The sequence below is a fragment of the Ostrinia nubilalis genome, chromosome 8, assembly GCF_963855985.1.
Source record: "Ostrinia nubilalis chromosome 8, ilOstNubi1.1, whole genome shotgun sequence".
In the NCBI taxonomy this organism is placed as follows: domain Eukaryota; kingdom Metazoa; phylum Arthropoda; class Insecta; order Lepidoptera; family Crambidae; genus Ostrinia; species Ostrinia nubilalis.
In genome coordinates, this window is record NC_087095.1 from 4,309,074 (window position 1) to 4,334,413 (window position 25,340).

General features: G+C 39.8%; 1 protein-coding gene across 1 annotated transcript in view; it reads right to left on the reverse strand.

Moving 5' to 3' along the window:
* Positions 1 to 1,383: 1,383 nt before the first annotated feature.
* LOC135074145 (uncharacterized) overlaps positions 1,384 to 25,340 on the reverse strand; it is a 43,956-nt gene continuing 19,999 nt past the window's right edge. Inside the window, exons 3-15 of the mRNA XM_063968452.1 lie at positions 20,048 to 20,169; positions 13,289 to 14,098; positions 13,067 to 13,207; positions 12,642 to 12,766; positions 12,429 to 12,557; positions 10,027 to 10,195; positions 9,468 to 9,631; positions 8,709 to 8,876; positions 8,035 to 8,237; positions 4,393 to 4,558; positions 3,051 to 3,184; positions 2,822 to 2,939; positions 1,384 to 2,736 (exon numbers count right to left, since the gene is read on the reverse strand). Of these exons, the coding sequence (XP_063824522.1) occupies positions 1,384 to 2,736; positions 2,822 to 2,939; positions 3,051 to 3,184; positions 4,393 to 4,558; positions 8,035 to 8,237; positions 8,709 to 8,876; positions 9,468 to 9,631; positions 10,027 to 10,195; positions 12,429 to 12,557; positions 12,642 to 12,766; positions 13,067 to 13,207; positions 13,289 to 14,098; positions 20,048 to 20,169 (3,802 nt within the window). The remainder of the gene's footprint in view (positions 2,737 to 2,821; positions 2,940 to 3,050; positions 3,185 to 4,392; positions 4,559 to 8,034; positions 8,238 to 8,708; positions 8,877 to 9,467; positions 9,632 to 10,026; positions 10,196 to 12,428; positions 12,558 to 12,641; positions 12,767 to 13,066; positions 13,208 to 13,288; positions 14,099 to 20,047; positions 20,170 to 25,340) is intronic.

Here is a 25,340-nt window from a genome sequence, read left to right on the forward strand (position 1 = left end):
CCCTTACCTCCCTACGACAAAGCTCATATACGCCGTGTCACAGCCGCATAGCTTTCGTGACACTGTCGCACGATTCACAAAAATACTGGAACACATTCTGAAAAATATCTGAGATAGAAATGCTATGTAACTATTATTCAATTTATTATACGAGTATGTACCACTGTGCGATGTACTTTTACATGTACTTTGTTTAAAAAAAAATGTCATAGACAAACCAAAAAAATAAAAAATTAGGCGGGAACGTAACATAAATTTTCATAATATTTATCTAACATCTATACAGCGTACTTTGACAGCGTTATCCACAATTATTTTAAATTTTAATACATGCACTACAATATTGTCACTAAGATAGATTCCATTAGTAAAAAAAATCCATCCCAGATATTACAGAACCCACATTTTTTATAACTGACAGCTGCGCTTATAAATTACGTACGGTATGTTATTTTTAATTCAGTTAGTTTTTGTTAATTCCAATATTTGTAGAAAAATATTCATCAGTGAATGTAATTTACGTAATATTTTAATAATCTGAAGAATTGGCAAGAAGTACTTATTCATAGGATTACAACTGTTTATTTAATGCTACTCTGTCACGCTGGGTGAACTGAACCAGTAGTAACCAGAGTATGCATTATTTCAACATTAATTAAGAGAAATCCTATGAAATAACTGCTTACCATTTTCATTGTTACCTTAAACAATTTGTATTCTGATTAGTTCGGTGTATCTGATAATTAATTTTAGTTGAAATATTGACACGTTAATTGACGACTATCTAAATTAATCATAAGAAAATGTTACAAAAGTTAAAAATAATAATCACTTGATTTGTTCAATATTGGCTTAAAATTATAAAAAATAGTTACTTAATCGTTAAATTGAAATAAAAAAGAAATGCTAAAGTAAATACTAAAGTAATCGTACATGAACACTTTACACAGGTATGAGTAAATTTGTACAATACATAGCATGTAGAAAAAATAGAGATTCATTTATAGAGATCATTCAGTGAAACGAGACCATTGCTAGTCACGTGGCGCGGGTCACGGGGCTGAGGGTTTTAAAATAAATATAAAATAGCAACAAAATCAACGTTGGAAAAAATCTATACCTAGGTTGGGCAAATACTTACGTATTCGGTTCGATCGCACAATCATGTTATGAGTATTCGCTCGACATCATCAACACGCGTCCCGTTTCCCAAACAATAAAAGATAAATTCATAAAAAAATATGTCCCCGGAAAGACTGAGGAATGGTCCGTTTCAGTGGCAGGTTACATTAGTCTTAATATAAAAAAGCAAATTACAATATTTACATCGCTCGACGCGCGACTCGCTCACAATATACACATCAACGGAGTCCTCGCCCGCGCTCAGTCGGGCAGCGCCGGGCAGGCGGGCGCGGGCGCGGGCTCGGCGGCGCTCGGGGCCGCGTGCTTCAGCTCGCCGAACGTGCAGGCGCCGCGCTGGCGGCCCGCCGGCGCCCAGCAGAAGGCCTGCCGCGGCTCCGCGCCCGCCGACATCGGCATCGCCAGCCGCACGCGCGAGCGGCACAGCTCGTTGTCGCTCAGCTGCCGCTTCAGCCGGCTCTTGCCCACCACGAGCTGGAAGCCGCGCACGGCGTCCGCGCCCAGCTCCGCCTCGCTCAGCTGGCGCCGCAGCGCCGCGCCCGCCGAGCTGCCCGACGAGCCGGCGTCGGAGGCGGCGGGCGCGTGCGGCCCGCGGCGCAGCGACTCGATGACGCTGTAGAAGTGGTCGAGCTCGGCGCTGCTGCCGCGGCGGCGGTGGTGGCGCGCGCGCGGCAGGTGCGGGTGCGAGGCCTGGCGCGCGACGGGCGGCGCGCGGCGCGGCATGCGGCACGAGGCGGGCGCGGGCGCGTCGTGCGCGACGTTCTCGTACACGTGCGCGTGGTCGTCGTCGGGCGCGATGAGGTTCTGGCGGCTGTCGGTGGTGTCGCGGCGCTGGCCGACCGAGTTGCTCTTGCGGTGGCCGGCGCGCAGCTTCACCTCGAGCGGCTTCCGGGCGAGCTTGCAGTCGCTGGCACTGCGCGGCAGCAGGTTGGCGTAGCCGTGGTCGCCGCCGTCGGGCGCCGGCGCCGCGTCCGGCTTCGGGAGGCCGGGCGCGGGGTTGTCGACCCTCGTCGAGTTGGAATTTTTCTGGTGCTTACTGGATGGACTGGATTTGGCGAGTTCCGCGGAGATGGTCTGCGCGGGCGGGGCTTCGTGACGCTTCCTGTCCACGTCGGGCTTGGAAGATTTGTCGAGGACCACTTTGGTTTTGTCGCTCTTGCAGATTTTGACACTGAACCGGAAGGGTGGCTTGAACACGACCTGCAGCCTCGCCTTCTCCCCCGTGAGGAGGTTCGTGGCGCTCTTCGAGGGCCGGGTTTTGCGCGTGCCCTTCTGCACCTGCCTGTGAGCGCGGTCGGTGAGGTTGACCGGGATGGACTTCGACTTGGGGATGACCGTCGGCTGCGGTGAGCTCAGTAACCATTTTTGCACCTTGGTCAGAGCTTCGGTGTCCTTCGTGGGGGACGAGGGATGCTTTTGCATGGAACTGTAGTCTATAGTCTCCTTTTTCATTTTCGTTTTCCGCTTTTTAACTTTGCCTTTGTGTTTGGATAATATCACGTGTTTCGGGGATTTGCCCTCTGCATTCGTTACGATTGCAGTACTTTCTTTAGTAACCTTATGGGTTTCTTCTTGTTTCGGTTGAGAAATTGGCTTCTGAAAAAATAAAGTTGTGTAAGTAACCAGTGTTATGTAACGTATTTAACTTATTGTAATATCTCTGTATATTTTCAAAACTTACTCTCTTTTTATTGGCACTGTGAGACGGAGACGCTTTGTCCCCTAATTTCTTGAGGTCCTTCTTGTTGCGATACGCGCGTGTGCGTAAGGCTACTTTCTTTTTAAGAGGAACTTTCGACCTGGAAAATATGAAATATAAAATTATAGTGCTGAATGGGGAAATAATCCAACTGTAGGTACGTACCAAATAACTACCTACGTTTTTTTGGTAAACCCAAACATTTGCTTACCTTACAGCTGTATGTACAATGAGGCCTTGGTCGGCCGCGTCGGGCAGGCGGACGGTTTCAGTGGTGGACGAATGTATGATGGTGACGGACTTGAGTTTCTTGCCGTGCCGGCCGAAGAAACGTGTGCTTGCAAACTGGAAACATATTACCTAGGTATTAGAATCTTCAATTTATTGTTTGTAATCGTAAATACGATGAAAGGAAATCAGATTTGAGGGTAGGAAGGATGAAGTTTTACTTGGGTTACCTACGATAGCGAGCGATATGTGTACATAACGATATTTTAGCAAGTGATTTTAATAACGTGTTAAAGTAACCTTTACATAGGCACATGATAATGAAGCGCTTTAATGAAGGATTTTTCAATGTAAAGGAACCAACTCTGAGCTTAACAATCGTGTCACACTTCAAGCTTACATTCGCGTCAAGTGTAATATACCTGTTAAACTAAAGACACTAATGTTTAGTGTCAATCTTTATGCCAGCGTCTAGGACGCAGCAGCAGCGCTAATAAAAAGAAAACAAAATTTTAAATAACATAAATTATTACATAACCTTCGCTTTCATCATGAATTCCCAAATCAAATTGTAGACAAAAAGGCGAAGTCCTTTTCCTTGTCACAAAAAAATACAGAAAAACGGGACGCGACAGCAACGTCGGAACGAGCCCGCTCCAACGGGGTTATTCCGAAAAACGCTATCCGAAGTTTGGATTGGAATATTTCTATCCCTCTCACGCAAAGCCAGAATGCCGGCATGAACAACAGTGAACGGGTCTATCACCCGTCCGTAACCGTGAGCAACGTTTTGGAGTAGCTCTCCAGCACTCACCAGCTGGATGTGACTTGATGCAGGCCGCCACCAACCGTGTGATGTGGAAGCCATTGGGGGAGACTAGGGATGTTATGGATATGTAGTTTCGGTTATGAATACGGTTACGGATATAGGAATAATATTATATCGGTTTCGGTTTCGGTTACGGTTACGGATATTTTTTTATTTCGGATATCCGAAAGTTTCGGTTACGGTTACGGGTATCTGTGCTTTAGAATGCAATTTGTAATAGTTGTCCAACACGATTCATTCATGGCCGCACACTTTACATCGAATAAAAGTAATAAAAATCGATACTAGATGGCATTATAAAGGTAAACCAGACTGTTATGCCTTTACATAAATAATGCTATACAAAAAACAATTTAAACTGCTTACATCCGAAACTATCCGAAACTTTTGAATCGGTTACGGTTTCGGATATTTTTTTATTTCGGATTTCCATAACATCCCTGGGGGAGACCTATGTACAGCAAGTTCTGTGGCTGAAAGGATGATGATGACTCACCAGCAGCGCGATGACGGCAAGCAGGATGAGCAGCACGGCGTACCAGTGGCGCAGCACCCAGCGCTTGAAGCCGGCGATGCTCTCGTCCGACAGCAGCAGCTTGCGCAGCGTGGCCAGCGGGCCCGACGGGTCCACCTCCCGGCAGCGCTGGAACACGTCGCAGTAGCTGCGGGGGATACGGACTTATTAGTTTTTGTCATAATTCTAATTCACAAATTGATATCGCGTTCAATAAAACCGAAAAAAAAATGATTATTAACGCCCGTTCCCTATATTCAATCCTTGTCCAAATCCGGATTACCTGTCAAATTGAATTCAGTTTTAGATTATATTTCCAAAATGTTCGATGCATTTACTTACACTTTAATATTGTTTAAGTCTTATAAATAATATAAAAATGTAAAAACATCAAAAACCGCAGATATTTTGGCCAAAAACATATTAAAATTTGACAGTTGACAATCCAAATCCGTCCAATTTGGATTAGGATTGAATATAGAAATCCAGCATAAGACATTGGCGCCAACTGGTGAACGTCAATTTGCATTTATATAGCAGGTTAGCGCTTACTTCGACCAGACCACCACCAGAGATACCTACCTCATTGAAATTCCACGTGAGATTATATAATAAAAATAACGACAGGTTCATCCAGTGTTTAAGGCGATTAGAGTCCTCAATCCGCGTCAAATGGGCATTTTGTAAAGCCTACTCCTCTTTTACTGCTGGACAGAAATAGTTGAAAAAAATATATGTTATACAACAGTTCAAGGACTACATTTGTGACGTTTGAATTTTCGCTACGTCTCTTTGTTTTGGATTAAAAAAATAAATACGGGACATCGATTTTTTACTTAAATTCCCTACTCCTCCAAAACGGCTATGTTAATTTAAAAGATTTTTGCACGAAATGATTAGGAATTCTTTAATCTTTAAATGACACGTTGCGTTTTTCAATCGAACATTACTTTCATTCATAAATTTTACTTTTGATAAATTCCGAACGTTTTGCTGTTGAGGGGGCCTTCGCGGGGTGCGGGCGGCAGTCGGCCGCTGGCCTTCAGACGGGGAGGTTGTGTCACTCGCTGCAAACTGACATTAGCGATCAAAATGAATTTTTTCTTTGGCTGAGTTGCACCACCTGACGTGACCTAACTTTGACCGTAGCTTTGGCGATAACCGGTGTTTTTTTGTATGGAGTTTGACAGATTTTTGACTTTTGTCAAATTTAAAATAAGATGGTACAACCTAGTCTTTGTTTGACAATAGTTTTTATGTCAGAGTTGTTCATAGAGCACGTTCAGTCAGACGATACGATTGAATTAAGGCATGCTCGGACGCTATTATCTACCTAAATAGAATCTATTAGTGTAAAAAAATCGACTCCAAAAAATAACGGCACTAGATAAGTAAAAGTTGAAAATATATTCCGTTATTTATTTAACTAGGCCTTTGCAATCAGTATCCAAATTAGGAGCGAGTCAGAATCAGTAACTTAATCGATTTACGTGAAGAAAACAATTTATATTGTTCATACTTAGGCTCGGCGCAAATGGGCCATAGAATTAGATTTTCAATATGTTTCTTCGCGAAAATACCACAGTTAAAAAAAATAAGATAAAGTGGTATTGTTAAATTGTTCTATAGAGCTTATTAAAAAATGTGGATACTGATTACAAATGCCCGTATATCATGATTGATATTTTCGGAGTCGGTGACAGCCTACCCTTTGGTGATTCGTTTTGAAGTTGGTTTTAATTTTTGGTGAAAATTAATTTATTTCATGGCTTTAGTAGACTATAGGTACTCAATAGACCTTGTTGTTGCCACTGAAGGTGCATAGGTACACAGTATATTGATACCAGATTTTTCATGTTAAGTGCAAATAAACTTTCCTAAATAACCTAACCATGAAACGTACCTATAGGCTATAATAATTAAAAAGTTTCGTCGATAAAAACTGAAATCCTCTTATAAGATGATGAATTTATGGGAGCATGTCATGAAACTAAAATTATTAGCATACAAAAACTTGTTTAAAAAAAAGGTTTTTTCTTTTAATTTGTTTTTTTATTTATGATGCGGAATTTGCTGCGGCGTAGTAGCAAAGATTTTTCGTTATGTAGCTCGTAATAATTTCGAAGAATAGGGATGTTTCCTGGGTAAAGCAAGAGTTTGAATTAGTCCGTCGGTCAACTTACCAAAAAATACTTTAAATGTATTTTTCACTTTTTTAAACTTATGAAAATTTAAGGAGATAAATCGCGCCAAAGTTCAGAAGAGGCCCATGACGTTAAGGCGTTCTTAAAATTGTTGCGATTTGTGACGTCACGCGGAATTTCATCGCATCATAACTTCGTAATTACTTGTTTGTTGACAAATAAAAATATCCCGTGTCCAATATTTTTTGATAGTGTAATTGACGGACTAAAAGTGTTTTTTTAAGAAACTAGCCTATTCCTACGGCCACATTCCAGCTCCATCATCAGACCCTGTTTGCCTTTGAGAATTGAAGTAGGTAGGTTCGTGATTTTTAAAGTAGCTTACATAATATTACTTACTTATATTTATATAAATAAATAAATACAAATCAAACGAGCCTAAACTCGATGGAATCGTTTAATCCCGGAGTTGCTATGGGGCCACTGGCATTCCAGCTCTATCATCAGATCGACTCCATGTCATCACAATATTGCATTGTCATCCGAATTACATGTATATCCAAAATTTTAACTCAATCAGCTGTTGAAGGATTTCTAATAAAAAGAAGAGATTAAACACATTTTCAGTTTATTCTTCATAAGTGACACAAAGAGAATGACAATAGACAAAAGAAGAAACATTTGCTTTTTTAAACCATAGATAGACAATACTACTATGTGTTCCAATACCGACAGTTGTCGTCAGGAAGTTGGTCTAACAAATTCAGCTTGCAAGATTCCACCCGAAGTTACTTACATATTACATGTGTTCAAATTTCGAGAACGGCTGAACAGACAAAAACATTAGAAAATTTACATAATTTTTTTATAAAATAAATAAAAAATATCCCGTACAAAATGTTCATGGATTGTGTTATTTTTATTAAATACCTTTACGCCTGAGTTAAATGACACCGACATCAAGGTTCATCAATTCAAGTTTAAAATAATAGGCAGTAATGTCATGGAAAAAGAGCTTCTATTCTGTATCTACCTATGCCCGTGTAATTTTGATCGGTGTCACATCGGAGTTTTCGTGCGGGGTGCGCGGGTGTTTCGCGCGGCGTGAAGGTCAAACGCCCAAGGTCATTGAGGACTCTAATCGCCTTAAGTAGCTCAGTTGGAAGAGCAGTCGCCCGGCAAGCGGCTTGCGGCAGCACGACTTCAGCCCAAATCCTATCACGCTCCGGCATTATCGTCAACACACCCTAATGATGATTTCAGTTAGAATAACTCTTAGCTGCACTCACCCGTTGTAATCGTTGCAAGGCGTGCCCGGTTTAGCATACATGTCGGGCACATCATAGGGCGGCGCGTTCCAGTGGAACGAGGAAAGGCAGGGCCCGCCCGGCTTGCGGCAGCATCAGTCCACTTCCCATTACGCTCCGGCGCTATCGTGAACACACCCTATAGAATACTTTCATCTCTTATTTGTACTCACCCGTTGTAATCGTTGCAAGGCGTGCCCGGTTTAGCATACATGTCGGGCACGTCATAGGGCGGCGCGTTCCAGTGGAAGGACGACAGGCAGGGCCCGCCCGGCTTGCGGCAGCAAAGTTCGCAGGCCGCTCGCGCGTCGTCCGCCCGGGCCGCGCATTGGCACGATTCCAGCCCGTACGCCAGGCAGATGGAGCCCGTGCACTCCTGTAAAGACAGATAAGAATGAGTTGCTTTGTTATAAGTCATCATCATCAAGTCATTTTAGTCTCAACAAGACAAAAGGATTTGGCCTACACTCCCCACGCTGGCCAGACGGGTTGTTATAAGTAACTGCAATTATTCTGTAGCAGTCTGGTATACGCAAACCGTAACAACAGTGACCCTCGTAAAAACGTTATCTGAAGAATGTTGCCATTCCCTCTCACGCAAAGCGAGTTGTCAGCGTGAGCGACTGTGACAGATGGACCCGAAACTGTTTAACGTAAGGTTTTGGAGTAGCCCTGCAGTCTCGTATCCGTTACGCAAAGCCTTTTTTATTACAATGTGATTGGTTAAAATATTTGTAACAAAGCATTTTAGCTTAGCTGCAGTAAACGAGTCCGTTAACAATATAGCGTATTTTTTTTATTAAGGTCCATTTAATTACTTTATGAATAGCTGATTGGTAAAACTTACTCCCATGTAGCAAACCAGCTCCTTGTCGCAGCGCGTGCGGTTGGGCTTGTGTCGGCTAGCGGGGCAGGCGGCGCGCTTGCCGTCGCAATGGGCGGCGTCGCGGCAGCCGTTGTCCGAGCGACACTTGTCGCCGAACTTGAGCGTGCAGGAGGCGGTGCAGCAAGGACCCTGGGAATGAGAAAATATTTAGCTGAAACTATGATAGGTAATCTTTAGGCAACATTATCCGAACAATTGACTTTTTACAGTTTTACACTAAAACCGCCCTGGGACGATGAATCGGCTGGTGCAGAGAATATGAAATCAACTCACTATGTCTTTGCGAACCCATGATCTCTCACCTAGATATTTCTACAGTCCCACCCACGTTATTGTCAGGCTCTGGTTAAGATCATCGGGATTAGTGGACACCACGATAAATAACCCCGCTCTGTTTCGGAAACCAGATCTGGATTAACAAGCGGCTAGAGCGAAACCGAAATGGGTGTATCTACTTCAGCCATGTCTCTGCTGTTTCCACAAAGGTAATCGTACCTTTCTAGGGCTGCAGACGCTGTGTTCAATAACCGTGCAGTACTTGTAGTTCAGTCCTCTAGAGCTCATCAAAAATGACTGACCACAATGATTCACAAAGGACCGTTCGCACCTGGCTAGGGTTGCAGACACTGTGTTCAATAAGCGTGCAGTACTTGTAGTCCAGTCGTCTAGAGCTCATCAAAAATGTCTGACCACAATGATCCACGAAGGATACGTTCGTACCTGGCTAGGGCTGCAGACGCTGTGTTCTGTAAGCGTGCAGGGCTTATAGTGGGGGCGCGGCGCCTGCGGCCGACAGCACACGTCCGTGCACTCGGAGGCCCAGCCGCAGTCGCACTCCTCGCCTTCCTCCACCACGCCGTTGCCGCAGATCGCTGGTTGAGGTTCTGGAAAGTGAAGATGACGTTATTTCTTCAACTATTTACGACGAAAGTAAACCTGTGTTCCACATGTGAATATGGAGAAGACCTGTATGTTCAACGTAAGAAAGAACTAAATATTGAAGCAAGAGATCTAGATCTAATTAATCTTTAGAATTCAGATGATGGGATCAACCATCACAAGTGGAAAATTTAGTTACGATACCTATCTAAGTATCGCCTCGCACCGGCTTGACTCTTTACAAGAAACACCCTGTATAAGCTGCTAAGAAAAAGAAGTCATTGTGTGAAGCCAAAGGTAACCAGTGAAGCAGCCTTTCAGTGAGCGCGCCTTGTTGTTACCATCCTCGCCTGTCACCGTTAGGTATATCAGTTTAGTATGACAAAAGGGTTAAGGTAACCTGTGAAGCAGCCTTTCGGAGAACGCGCCTTGTTGTTGAGCACCGGGTCTATAGCGCGGAGCGAGCAAGGCGAGAATTTGTTGTTGTTCTTCCGATCGCCGCTGGTGGCGCGTGCGAACATTATGTAGTTGCCGTCTTCGCCGAATGGCGTACACACCTCAGGGTCGTGCTGGAAAAAAAAACTTATTTAGCGCACAATCATGGAAAAAACATTCTTCTAATTCTAAAAAGAAGATTGTATTAGGATAATCTGTTATCTCAATGAAGTAGCATCTTGTCACATACAACATAATGGATGATCAGATCTTATAAGGTCACCATCAGGTTCACAAACCATACAAAACAGGCACGAGTCAGATCTAGGATACCTGCCCGCAGTTTGCGGTTGCCGTGCTTAGAGTAGCATAGTGGTTTGCCACCACACGTTAGGTAGTATTCGCGTCCACACTCGCCGCATGACAAATGCACAATCAATTACTGCGGGTTTTTGAGGTGGACTTTTGAATTCGAAATACATATTTTGCTAAACATGTTGTACTTAATTAGACAAATATAGGGGAAAGTAGTACGAGATGATCCCCTTAAGCGGGAATCGCTGTAAAATACATATTTTTCAAGATAAACCAAAAATAAAGACGATTACTACTAGTATATTTATCTATCCAACTTTCCTTATACTCAAAACCAGAAATTAATTGAGGTTTCATTAAAATATTTCATTTTTTGCAAAACCTTACAAAGTGATCATCTTGTACACCCCTGTGGGTAAGATGATCCCCCAGGTAAGGGTAAGATGATCCCTATGATTCTATTCTATGATCTATTCTTTTCTGGTTGTATTCCTTTCGGAGTACCTAATTATGCGAACAAATCGTTAAAAAGTTAGAAAAGAAAAACATTTACGAATTTAATAACGAAAATAAGTTATTCTTTCTTAGTACCTGCTAAAAAGCGTTTAAATAATTTAAACGCTTTTTGACTGAAGCTGTGTTGCATATATTACAAATAAATTCACCTGCTTCATCACCCTCTACCCCAGCACATGCTTTATGGCCCCATTTTCCACATGCATAACATTTTATCCATCCGTCACCCTTGGTATCGCTTGAAAATTTTTCTGTTCAGTACAGCCACTCAGAATCATCTTCTTCAGACTCAGGTGAGTTATATGAAGTTCTCTTTCTTTTATTTAACTTCCCTTTACCTACTCCATTGACTTTTTTGTTTTAATTCCCAGGGATCATCTCGTACATATAGGAAGGGATCATCTTGACCCAAGTCCCACTTTTTGTTAAATATTTGCTAAAATAATCTACAAGTACGCGGCCATGTTTTTATGGCCAAAATATTAAAATTAAACATAATAGAAAGCCTAAAGACAACAGTAATTACATTTAACTTTGTTTGAATAAAAGTAACATAAGCTCAAAGTCATGCCTATTTTAGATCAGAAGTACGCAATTTTTCTTTTTTTTCGTCAAATTCGATGTATCGCTCACGCCACCATTACGATTTGACTGAGGCGGGGAGGTGTCCAGAGCTATGTTTTACCAGTGAAAGAAACTAAATGACGTTAGTGGTTTCAGCACAATCGCGAAAGATCATCTTACCCCAGGGGATCAACTCGTACTACTTTCCCGAGTAGAAACTAGCTGTTCAGCAGCTTGTTACATTTGTTTGTTTTAAAAAAGTATCACCATCGTTTTCGTGTATAGCAGTCACGATCACGAACCACTACAACCTTGAAACATTTACAAACGTTTACTAAAAATATTTATGAAGATTTCTACTTTTGGGCCCGTGAGACAGTGCTCAAAAATCTATCAAAGACAGATTGAAGGCTTTCAGAATTGAATATAAAATATTTTGCGGTAAAATATTTTTGCCAATCACAGACTTTTCCTTGCTTGAACTTTGATTAAGAATTCGGGAATTTATTTTTATAATAATGGCCTAATAATGTTAACACAACTTTTTGGAGTAGGTAAACAACTACAATGAGTAATATAAACAAAACAAATTAAATACAGATCCGTACCGCATGTAACCAAACAACTAAATAAACAGAGAACGGGAAATATTTTCATTCCACGAATCCTTGCAGTTTTCAAACGAAAATAAAATGCGTCCCCTTTACAAACCTTTGCTTTGTCCGTGATGTTTCAATAGGAGTTATCCCTATCGTTTAATCCGGTAGATCAGATTTTATTCTTTTATTCCCTTTTATGGACACCTAAACGTGCAGTTTTTAATCCAATATTTTGTATTCACTGGTTATTGCTGTATAAAGTAGAATTGTTGAACAACCAACGCGTTTTTCATAATTTAATTTGAATATTGATAATGCCTTAAGAGAATTACTTCTTCATTATATGATGATGAAAGCTTTTTAAATGTCTTACCGGAGAACCGAAGTTGTGACCAATCTCGTGCGCGAGAGTGACGTGGGATACCGCTGGCGGGACATGTTTGCCGTAGTTTAGTAACGTCACTATGCCTGTGTTTAGCGACTTCATACTCCCTCGGTAGTGCTGTAATAATACAACAAACATCAAAAATGTTCAAAGTAATGAGGAGAGGAGAATCAAGAAGTTATAATCAAAAAGTAAACCCACCCCATTCTTTTCGCAGACGCCACCAGCATTCTTGAGATCGCCCGTCCAAGCCAGACCCAAAGTGCCCATCTCAAAATCTCTGTACGTGAACATGTATGCCAAACAAAATGCGTCGTAATCTTCTTCTGCAATAAACAAAACAACGGAGTTATTAAATTATAAAATAGGTATTTGCTTTTATGATATCAAAGTTCCTTCACCTCAAATCCTACGGGATAAGACGGTGGATCGAAGGTAACAGCTATTATATCAAAATAACTTTATTTAATAAGATCCAAGAAATTTCCACAATCTACATTTTAATTAGATACCGTGGAAAACTTCAATTACCTGTATTTATTACGGTAGTAGCTCAGTGAATAGGCCCCTAGTGGGTCGTTCGCTTCACTGATTGAATGATACCTCCCCATAAAGAAATTACTTACCTGAAAAAAGCTCTAAGTATTTCTCAACGCCGTAGTTGTTGGGAAACCTATACGAAGGCTCCTTTAATGCGTCTAACGTATGAACCTTTATTCTTTTGATCATAAAGGTTATGTTGTCGGGCTTGCCGTCTTGATTGAAGTCTAAAAGAAAAATTACGCTTTTAATAGATACGCCACTCACGCCATAATCGATTCTAAAGGTTAAGCGTAACAAGGCCTTACCCGTGACTTTGTATATCGCGTTGACTTTTTGTACATGTCGAGTCATGACTTCTATGCAGGCCTCCTCCGATCCGTAACGTTGAAAAAACATGTGGTCGGCTTGCAAGTACACTAAACAAGTTGTTTTCCTAGGGTCTACCGTGGCTCTCTTATTTACATGGCGGCCGTCGTCGGTCCCGTTGGCCGACAGCACTGTATATCCTACTGGCTCCTTCTTGACTATATCTTTACTGACTGTCACGACTCCTGCCTTCGTTTTGATCACTTCGACGTGCGTCTTTGGCTTGCTAGGTCTCGACTCTTCAGAATCGAGCCGCACCTTAGTTATGAGGTTACTTTTGTCGATTTTAGTTTTTGGTTTTCTCGTGCTGAACTTGTCAAAAGGATCACTATTACTGGTGTAAGGGACATCTAAATCTAAAGGTAATTCGGGGTTCTTCTTTGGCTCGTCATCTTGCATTTCGTCTTCGGGGAGCCATCTCTTTTTGCGTCTATGTATTTCACTATTCAGGTCTTCAGAGCGGTTGTGGGGCGACGATTCTTTATCTGGAAGGTTTGTGAAATTGAAAAGTTCTCCCTGACTCCCGAGAGTTCTTTTGACGTGCAGCAGGTGGGAAGCACAAGGCGTGGCTCCGCTTTCATGAGGATGATCAACATCCGACTTTCTGTATATGACGCTGTGCATGGAAGGATGGTCTACGTTGTAACGGGATAACGGTTCCACATAATACTCTTCTGTTGGTGTCCAGATAGTTCCATCGAAGAGACCTTCCGCTGTGATGACTCCATACACGTGTGAAGACTCATCATCTGGAACAAGTAAAATAAACTTACTCATCTAAACTTCAAAGTTGTTTGACGAAATCATAATTAATTAACTTATAAATTTGTTCAGTATATACTTTGCTGTAGACGTCCTACACTTAAATAAGCCTTTGAAATACAAACAACCCGGGAAGGTCTAATAAATGGCTGGCAATATTTTATGTAAACTAATTCGAGGTGCAAAGAGCCCGGGGACTGCGAATGAATTAAAATCACAACTTGCAGTCGCGCGGGTGGGGGATGAAAACCGCTCATAAATAACAGTGATTACCCACCTCGCCCTCCACCTTTCTTTCATTAATTCTCTGATAAAAGAAAATCAACTGCGGAAAATACGATCTATGCGCAGTCTGGGACAAAATACCTGACGAGCGATTTTAATGAGGTTTGACGTTTCTATAGACTCCCCGGAATGGCAGGTAACATCAAAGGAACGGAACGCTCGGCTGGATCGAGATTAAACAAATGACTTTTGATAATGGGCCCATGTGTAATTTGACGGAACCCTCCTCGTCATCCCCGATGGGATTTGATCTTTGTATGAATTTCATCTAAAGAAAAGCAAAACGTTATTAATGATGAAATGTGTGCTTTCGTAAATTTGGACCAACATTAATAAATAGCATTCTTGGTTATTAAATACAGACGATGCCAATGAAATAAAACAGGTAAACTACTTCGTAAATTTTCATCATAACTTATATCGTTACTCGTTAAATTACAATGAGGGAATGCGTTGAAATTACTTCGCATAGTCGGTAATTAATTCCTTTGATCAATATGTTTAAGTAGGGAGATAGGCTCTCGCATACATACAATACGAGTTAAACAAAACTCGAGACGTATACTCCATTAAACTTTTGTGAAGTAATTTCATCAAAATTCACTTTGTCGCCGTTCGTTCCAGCTGGGTCGCGGGACATAAATCCGTTTTATTAACTTAGTCACAGAATGTAAGACTTTCTTGGGCTCATGTTTAATTGCTTGTTTTAACGACGTGGAAAATAATCGCTTAGCCGGTGTAATGACGTAGGCGCGTAGAGCTGTAAAAAACGTGTTGCTGTCCATTGGGGAGACCAATAAACAATGGTAGAAGTTCATCTACGGAGAACTAGAATGTCAAGTAAGGTAAGTTGAGGAAATGGAATAGTTTGAAACAAACTACCAATTTGGCAGGTAGAGTCATATTTTATGCGCTTCCGAATATAAATAATATTATGTAACTGTAATTGCATTTTAATTGTATAAATACTTAACAGCTTATGTCATCCAAACAATCGTTATGAAACGAATAATGTATGCAGCCGTACGAAGACAAAGTTAAGCTATAATACTCGTAATTATAAAACAAAGGCGCGGGAATGGGGTGACACAGCGACACAAACGCTTAAGCGAAATGTGGGCTAGTTCCACACAATGAGCAAAACTAACAATTTAATTGCTTAATAACACTGTAGCGACTATGCTTGTCCGGAACATACTACACTTAACGGACTATAAAATATTTTCAAAGCAAATCAATATTTTAAATCATACTTAATTACTTATGTTTGTGGTTTTTTTTATATCTAATAGCTAGTGTAGCACTAGCTTTGCTTAACCGTTACACAATACGCGATAGAGCTGCGTTCTGCCGGCAACGACACATCCATTATAAACAGGTGATGTTTGAATAAAAAACCGTACCATAGAAACTGGGTCTAGGTACCTAGTACAGTCAGCGTCAAATAGTTTAGAAACCCAAAGTTGCCAAAAGGTGACAACACAACCTTATTCTAATTGTATCAAAGACGTGCAGTTGAGATTGCGAACTCTTTGGCTACTTTGGGTGTCACGAACTATTTAATGCTAACTATACCAAAAGTTAAATAACAATGCAGCCATGATTCAAGCAAATAGTTTTCTAAATAAAAAGACAATCTACACTTACAGTGTGCACTGAACTTTGCCGAGTTTAAATTGTTTTACCAACCGAAATAAACGGGAACACTTGCGTTCACACAATCCAATAACCCTTTTATTGGATTGTGTTTAACAAAATACAATTACGAAAGCTGCAAACATTTACAACCATCTGTTGAGCAAGCTATATATCTAGCTACACTATGTGACTTAAAATAGATATTCATACTGTACATACGAGTAGATGTAGAGATCGATCGATCGCTTAATAAGTTATGTATTGTTTATTCGCAAGCAAGAAAGCCTTCTGGTTATTGGGTTTTGGTTGCCTAAACGTGGTTAAGGTGATACAAGTAATTTTCCGAAACATAATTGCGCCCCAAACTTTGTGGGCCGCTTTGACCTTTTCTTTTGTTTTGAGACTTTGATAACAAAAAGTCTGATTCAACAGTATCTCCTCCCACAAAAAAAAATAAAACCGACTCCAAAAAACCTACACTAAAAAGTAGAATAATAATTACTAATTACCTACTTATTTATTAGGACGAATTATTAATATTTATGTAGGTATACCATGGTTGATACTTCTGGAGTCGGTGCCAAGATTATGAAACATGTAAAGTTTGCCTGCACCGACTCCAAAAGTATCAATCATGGTATACCTACATAAATATTAATAATTCGTCCTAATAAATAAGTAGGTAATTAGTAATTATTATTCTACTTTTTAGTGTAGGTTTTTTGGAGTCGGTTTTATTTTTTTTTATAAAATTTAACTTATTTCTTGCTTTTTAGTTAACTAATTATTACCTTGATGTTACCACTGAAGGTAGGCAGTACATTGAGACCATATTCTTAATGTATATTATAAAAAAGTTCATCCCCAATTTTCCACCCTTGGGGGTGAAATATTTTCTTCAAATTCGCATGAAACCACCCTTTTGATAATACCTATTCAACAAAAAAATAATCGTTCAAATTGGTTCATAATCGGCGGAGATATTGCGTATAAAAAAGTTCATCCCCAATTTTCCACCCTTGGGAGTGAAATATTTTCTTCAAATTCGCATGAAACCACCCTTTTGATAATACCTATTCAACAAAAAAGTAATCGTTCTAATTGGTTTATAATCGGCGGAGATATTGCGTATAAAAAAGTTCATCCCCAATTTTCCACCCTTGGGGGTTGTTTTTTTTATTATTAAATTTAAATGGGACCACCCTTGAGGTATTACCTATACGCTGAAAAAAGATTTGTTCAAATCGGTTCATAATTGGCGGAGTTATCGCGTAACAAACATAGAAAAAAAAAAAAAAAAAAAAAAAAAAAACAAACATACGGGTCGAATTGAGAACCTCCTCCTTTTTTTGAAGTCGGTTGAAAAAACATACGGGTCGAATTGAGAACCTCCTCCTTTTTTTGAAGTCGGTTGAAAACCAGTACAAAGGCAGAGTAAAGTAACCCTTTAAGGAAAACAATTTTTATCCGCGGCTCGAACAATTACCGAAATGGCCAACATAAAAACGGATTTTAGCAACTGTAATAATGGAGATTTACAAATCGCTCCGTTTGTTACCTTGTAATTTTTGCGACCAGTCGAATTACGGAGCGGGACCCCTGGAGAGGGAAACTTCAAAGGTTTTATTTTAAACGAATTGTTAATCGTAAAAGCACCTCACTCTTTCTAAAAAGAATGGTAATGTTTATTGAAACGTCAAAGTTGAATTGTTCTGAGGTTTACGTAGGTGGAAATTCTACAATATTTTTTGGCGATATTCATGTTTGTATCGTTCAAATTTATTGAAAACAAAAACTCTTCCTAAATTAATGCCTTTCTTCTTTTATTTAATATTCAACACATAATGTTGGGACTTGGGAACCTATTAGGTACTAGCACAGCTAGCTGTTAATGCTTTGAGATGGACTATCCGACCATGGTAATATAATATTCAGTATACCAATGTGAATGTGCACTGTGCTGTGCAGAATAGGAGAGTGCAGTGCATTTTGATAAAAAATGTATGGTGCCTACCAGGAGCACGGTGATTTATTGATGAAAATCAGTCCTTTAAGTATGTTAATTATGCTTTATTCGAAAAAAAAAAAGGAATAACAAAACACTGAATTTTTTTATGCAGGTATTTGTCTGTAATCGTACCTACCAGGTGTTAAGTAATCGAAATTAAATGTTCTTTCTTTTTTTATTCAATTTTGACTAAAAGTTGCATTTTAAGGCGAAAAATGTTAAGAAGAAATCACCGAAACAATTTGTTGCCTCGGATTGGTACAGAAGGCCGTCTACCACATCCTACGATATTATTCAACTAAATCTTCTCTGAGAATTCAATATAATATTAGGATTTATCCATCTTTATACTCGGTTGGTTCCATCTAGCCGACAAAAACAAAGCGTAACAGCCGACATTTCACTTATTATACGTGTAAGAATATACTGAAGAAGTAGAAGTTTCATTTGTCACTTTGTCGGCGGACATAACGATTCTGGACAATGGATTTAGGTTAAAAAGGACATGATAGCGTCTCCTGAGCGAAACTGAATTGATGTAATGAATTTGTCACTGGAGACATGGTTAGAACACTTTTTAAGCGAGTCGTTTCTACAGTGGAAAAACGCTTTTTAAAAGCTTATTTGCTGAAAATAAATCACTTTTATGACTACCTACTATTATTTGATTCCATTCTATTTCTTTCCAGAACATAAAAGCAAACACTTTGAAAGTATTGCAGTTGCACAACAATAAAATAACTGAAAATAATATTAATATAGGTAACTGAGTATAATTAGGAACCTGAAGGCGAATCACTTAATTATATCAGTTCTCTTTTATACTGGTATGTAAAAAGTAGAGCCGATTATCCTTTATATTTTTGCCATATTATGGTATAGTATCGCATACTTAGGGAAGATAGTTTTCTTCCACAATGATTACGAAGACTATATCGCCCAATCAGTCTGCAAACAAGTTGCTCAACCAGCGGTTATCCATCTGATGGTACCCACGAGGCGCGGACCATTATGTGAAGCTTCATTGTCTTCTATCTGTGTTTACGCGGTAATTATAATGCTCTTTCGTCATCCTACATCACTGCTGAGATTATACTTAATTAATAGTTTTATATAACACAGGAATCAATCCAACAGTTAAGAACGTAGCTATGTAGGTAATTAGATAATGTATAGCAAAAAGTTAGATCAGCGAATCTTTATTGAACTAATGTTCGAATAATTGTAGGTGTGTAATTCGATAATTACTATCGAGGATTTGTATCAGATATAATTACTATTACGTGACTTGGTAATGCTATTATGATACTACGTGTATTGAAGAGGTTCCAAACAAAAAAAGGTAATAATCGGTCGACCTTGCATACCGGCTAATGGTTTCACAACTTCATTTCTAAACTAAAGCTTCAATAGTCAAAGATTAAAGCATTAAAGCTCAAATCCTAACGAACACACTAGAAAATTATGTAGTATGCTAATAGTACCGATTAGTTGCCTGCGTGCGCCGTCGCGCCGTCCAAATATCGTTTAGTTAATTTTTTGTTATATTTAATCTAGTTGATGATAGACTAATTTATGAAATGACTACAACTATTATTTTTAAAGTCTGGAGGTTTTGTAACCTTTTGCGGTTTTAGGTTAAGATTTACAAAATCATAGCCCCTGGTGAGTTTGTGCAAACATATACGAAAATTTCTTCGCAGCGATTAAAAGAAAATAACTGAGGATCGAGCTTGATGGCGTGCGCATTGGATGTAGGTATAAACAGATTGTCCGAAAAAATTATCAAGCCAAAACCTAGAGGTAGAGCATCGCTAGGGCTACCCTAATCGCATAAATATGTACCCCATGTGTTCCGCGATTTTTGATAGTTTTTGAGTTATGACTTTATTAATTTCTCTTCTCTGAAAAACTTCTTATTTGTGTTTAGCTTGACGTGTCGTCTGTGCATATTGTTATGATGAATAAATTACTATCATTAGAAGTAAATTACAAGTGTAGTTACCTTCGAGCTTGCCCGAGTAGACCTGCGCGGTGTTGTAGTCGAGCGGGCCGGATGACGAGTGGAACTGCACGCCCTCCGCGTACACGGAGCTCGGGTCTGGCCGCAGCACCAGCTTGAATTCCCTGCGACAAGAATACATGAACGTTTACTCATCAAAAGATAAAGACAAAACACAGAATAAAATTAAGTATAGAAGACAAGGGCCACCGGCTCAGCGTAAACGGTAAGGCCAGTGCCAATCTTCTGCAGAGTACTTGATACAGTTTTACACAGATGAATTATATTGATGATTAATATTTAGGGGGCCTAATAGACTTCTCTGTCAACAAGGATGTATGGTACGAGTATACGGAAATTTGCTCCTGAAAATATTAATTTGTACGCCTTATTACCTACTTATAGCTATTTTTAAACCTACAGGTCATTACGACACACACAAACATTTTTGATGATAGTAGTACCCGTTACAGCTACATAAAATGTATGAGACAATATAATATCTTCAGAATATCTAATAAAATGAAATTAATCTGAACGAAATTTCAGCAAAAACATTGATTAAAGAAAACAAGAGAATCGGGAACAAAGCAGGTAAATAATTAAGCAACTGTCGCAACTGCTTGCCGAAAACTTTCTGAGACGTAGCGTGAGAGAGAAAATCATTAATGCGTTACGGGGCTAAGGTCGCTTTTCCACCGAAGATGTGCGAGGAAAATATGCGAAAGATGTGTAGCGGTGTGTAGCAGAGCAGCGAGGTTTCGTAACTGAAATTCAGCTGTGTACGATAAATACTATACCGTACATATCCTTCACACATTACTCATTCGCACCCTTCCCTGGTACACCTATTCCTCACTCGCATCTCTTGTACCTACGCATTTCTCACTTATTTTGTACTAGCTACCGCGGCTTCGCCCGCGTGGAATTTTGTCTGTAACAGAAAAACTTTATCGCGCGCGTAAAAACTATCCTATGTCCTTTCACGGGACTCAAACTCTATGCCAAACATTCAAATCGGTTCAGTAGTTTTGACGTGAAAGCGAGACAGACAGAGGTACTTTCCCATTTATAATATTAGTATGGATGGATGTTTCTTATAGGTCCATGGTTTCTTACATACAAAATTGAGGAATGCATAATGTGGCTACAATCAAACACAAAACATCCAGATTGATGCAAACTGATATTTTATGCATAAAAATTGTATTGTGATGGAATTGAACTTCTGACGTATGTTACATCGGTACACAAACCGCCGGGCCACTGCCAGTAAATAAATATAAATAATATTATCTTCCTAAAAAGTATTGCAAAATATTTCCCGCGTAGCAGGCACGTAGTGTAAACGCTTCCTAATTCTTGCGCTGTTACCTAACTAAAAACATTAAAGGTCACGTGGTCCCAGTATATCAGGGCTCCACATGTGATTTATCGGCCATTATATGGTGCTCTACTTTTTAATACCTAGAGTTTAGAACTCTTCGCTGTCGTAAATCATAATTAAGCCCCCGCCTGGGTGGCGCGATATATTTTTAGTACCATACAGTGATTACAATCACAAAGCACCCTGTACTGTAAATTGGTAACGTTTATTACTTTTTTATGACCACTTGAGCTTTCGGCTGATGAAATTGAAGTAAGTAGGTACTTATCGAGAGTTGTTACAGCAGTTTTATTGGAAAGATTTATTGTCTTGAAAATACAAAATGTCAACTGCAATTGCGCATTTACTTACGTCATGTGTCCTGGCGCATACGTATTTATCAATCTAAGTAGAGTTCCGTTTGTATCCTTCAAAAAGCCAATAATTCCATAACTGTATAGTGACGTCATGCAGGTGACGTCGCTAACTCTATAAAGCTCGGCCGATGTAGAGTGACGCTAACGAGCAAATCAAATGGCGATCGGATTGGCACCAACACCGCAAACGGCCTTTACTTCATTTGTCAGAAGAACTTCGTTATCGAGAAACAAAAGTATAACGATGTTATCTCCATTCTCTTATTTACCTGTTCCAGCCATTAATGTGTCAATGATATACATATTAAATAAGTCAGAAAGCACTTACACTACACTAGATAATAATACATAATTAGAGGCGAGTCTATAAATAACTTATTTATCGATTGTCTCTAACTTGAAGTAATAAAAAATAATTCAGTACCCTTTGTACTACTATCTGAACTCTACCAATCACTTCTTATTTTTGGAAATAGTTGCTTCGCTCCAAGAAGCTATGACGAGATTCACGCCCGTATTCACAAACGACGCTTGCTTAAGTGAAGAAGCAAATTGAACGCACAGCGTTGAATAGAGCTCTGTGATTGGTTCGTGTGTCAGCCTGTGTGTCCACGCGCACTGTGAGACCTCATAGTAATGTTTGTGAATACGGGCGTGAAGCAGTTACGAAAGTCTCTTTTTCTATGAAGGCTGTTGACAGACGTCACGTATATCCATAGGTGCCTGACGGGACCAGAGAGACACGGTTTGTAGCACGTAGCGCTCGAAGTAGGTATTTCATCGGAAAATCAAGTTGATTCGAGTCCTCAATAATAGACTGACTGACGTAATTCAATAATATCACAGATAAGTCGATAGACGAGGACAGTAACAAGCGGCGTGTGCCAGCAGACGCCGACTGTCCGCTACGAGTATTTGTAAGACGCCGACTGTCCGCCGTCCGCTATTTGCCCGCCGGAACTTCGTTAGGAACTTCGCCGATTCCTCCAATAAAGCCGATCATGCCTATTACTGTCGCTTGTCGTGTGTGATCATCATTGTCGGAATTTCGGTCGTACTTAACTTGCAATTTGACGTAAGCCCCCAAAATGCTTCGAAGCAAACTCAAATTGTGCCTGTATAATGTTGAATTAATTAATTTAAAATAATCAGGCGTGGCTACAATCCAGACGATGTCATGGAAGTCACAAAATTCAAATTTTTGTTACGAGTAATTTGGATTAATATGTTGCAATTTACTCTAAGTGCTGTGTATTCCGGGAAAAACTAAGACTGATGCGCGAAAACAGTTTTCCGAGATGAATAAAATCCCACGTTGGAGAAGCAATAGAATCACTGTATCTATCACTAACAAAAACTAAGCGTGTTCCACGTTGACTAGCATAATAATAATAATTGATTTTCAATTTACTAACAATTAATTAATGATAATTGATTCGAAATGAAAATCGACACCGACGGTAAATTAAGTGTTAGAAATAGTCGGGTCGTAATTAACTATCTGTATGCTTCATTACAAGTAAAATCGGCACATTGTTAATTAAGGTATAGAGAAGTAGGTAATTAATTATAATTACTTACTGGAATTTTTTGGTTTGTTCCCGGTTTGAACTCTGGGATCTCACAGGCTCGGTTGTTTGCCGGGTGGATTTCTAACTTGATTAGCGAATATTAATAGCCTGAGTAATGCCGTTGTACTCCCGGGTATTAACAGGTAGGTAATACGGCAAAGTTAAATATGACAAGGGCAAACATTGACAAGCAAAAACGAAGTTATAGGTGCTTGTAGTCTGAACAGAAACTGCTGACATGCTCAATTAGGAACTAATGTGTATGTATATTGTAGACGGAATCTACTTACATGTAGGTAGGTATAGTAGAGTTACGGTAATTGTAAGGTAAGTACCTAGTTACCGACTCAGAACACATGACAACTTGTCTATTAAAATAACCCATTCCAGTGCCTTGAAAAGTATAAATAGTACCTAATGACCGGAGCTTAACTTAAGTATAGGTTTGAGTCTTGGACGAATAAGGTTTGAGTATGTTATTTAAAAGGTGTCTTCAAGGATATACCTGAAATCTTCTTTTCAATGTTTTCTCGGTTCTTTCTTACTTTATTTCGTTACTTTAAGTATAATTAAAAGCTGCCATGCTGCTAAAACACCATGGTTGCAAGAACATTAAAATTATTTGTTTACAGAAATCCCAAAGTAACTCGATTAATCCCGTAAGTCTTTAGCAAACAAATCTATTTGAAAAAAGTAAATATTTGAAAGCTCGCAACGTTGACAAAATTCAACAATCGCCGACAGTGATTAATACGCGGTCCTTTAAATGAAAACAAAGTATCTGCTAAAACACGTTGAAGTTTTATTGCGAAGTTGGCCCATATCCGCGCTCGTCCATCCTTATTTGCCGGGGGTGAATCAGAGCTGAAAACTCTGTTAGAAGTTATTAGCGAACGCAATTTCCAGAAGCCATTACTCATTTTCTGGTGGCAAACACGGCGGTAGTTGTGAGCCGTGAATGTTGAGTAAGCGGCCGTGTCAGGGCGGTAGCTGAGAGCCGTGAATGTTGGGCGGCAAGCGACCGAGTCACGGGCCCGCACGCCTAATGGAGCGACGCGAGCGAGATTCGATTGGATCCCATAATTGTATACAGTGCCTCTACCGCTTATTATGAATTTATACGTGGTGCGTAGACACTAATTAAACAAAGGAATTAATATCCATGTCGTGTTAACTTTGGGGAATGTGGAGTCTGTTAAGCTCTTCTTTGGTTTACATAACAAAGCTTTTTTATGACGCAGTTAAATGGAATAATACTTGGTTTATCAATAAAAAAGTTTTCACAAAAGATTTTTAGGCGACCGTTTGATTGAAAGTCCAGACACAATCGTTCGCCCAAACAAAAGTTACCGATACAGACGATTGCGTTAATCCGACGTTTGACGAAACTTCGTGGGCGACATTGTTAAGAGTTTGGGATCGTCTTTTAGTCCGAAATGCAATTAAAGTTGTGGTCAGTTCGGAAGTCAAGCTAACCTTCGAGGGTCCCCGAAGACAGCGCACGAGCCGTTCTGCTATCCGCCTTCCAATTACTATCCGGAATTTTGGAGTACAAAAAGGCTACAAACATGCGAGTTGGTGGAATTTAGATTGTATGACAAATGCGCATGGTAAAATATTTGTCAATTATTTATCTAACAGATAAATTATGTGTATCACATGATTTCTCATACGTGACTAAACAATATGTATTCTTAATAACATATTCTACCCTACCTTATTTTCCATCTCTATTTAAGTATGCGAATATTGAAAATATCATAAAAAGGACCGACGTGGCATGAGGGACCCATGTCTTATTTTTCGAAGCAACATGAACGGTTTTCACTAGCATGAGGTGAGGGTGAGGCCATCATATCTATCGCCGTGGACGATCTATTAATCATTCGCTTCGGTTAAGCGTTAAAATATTATTTTACCCGACAAAAACATGAATGTCAGCCTTTTTATGCTCGTGATAATAAATACATAGTGAGTTATAA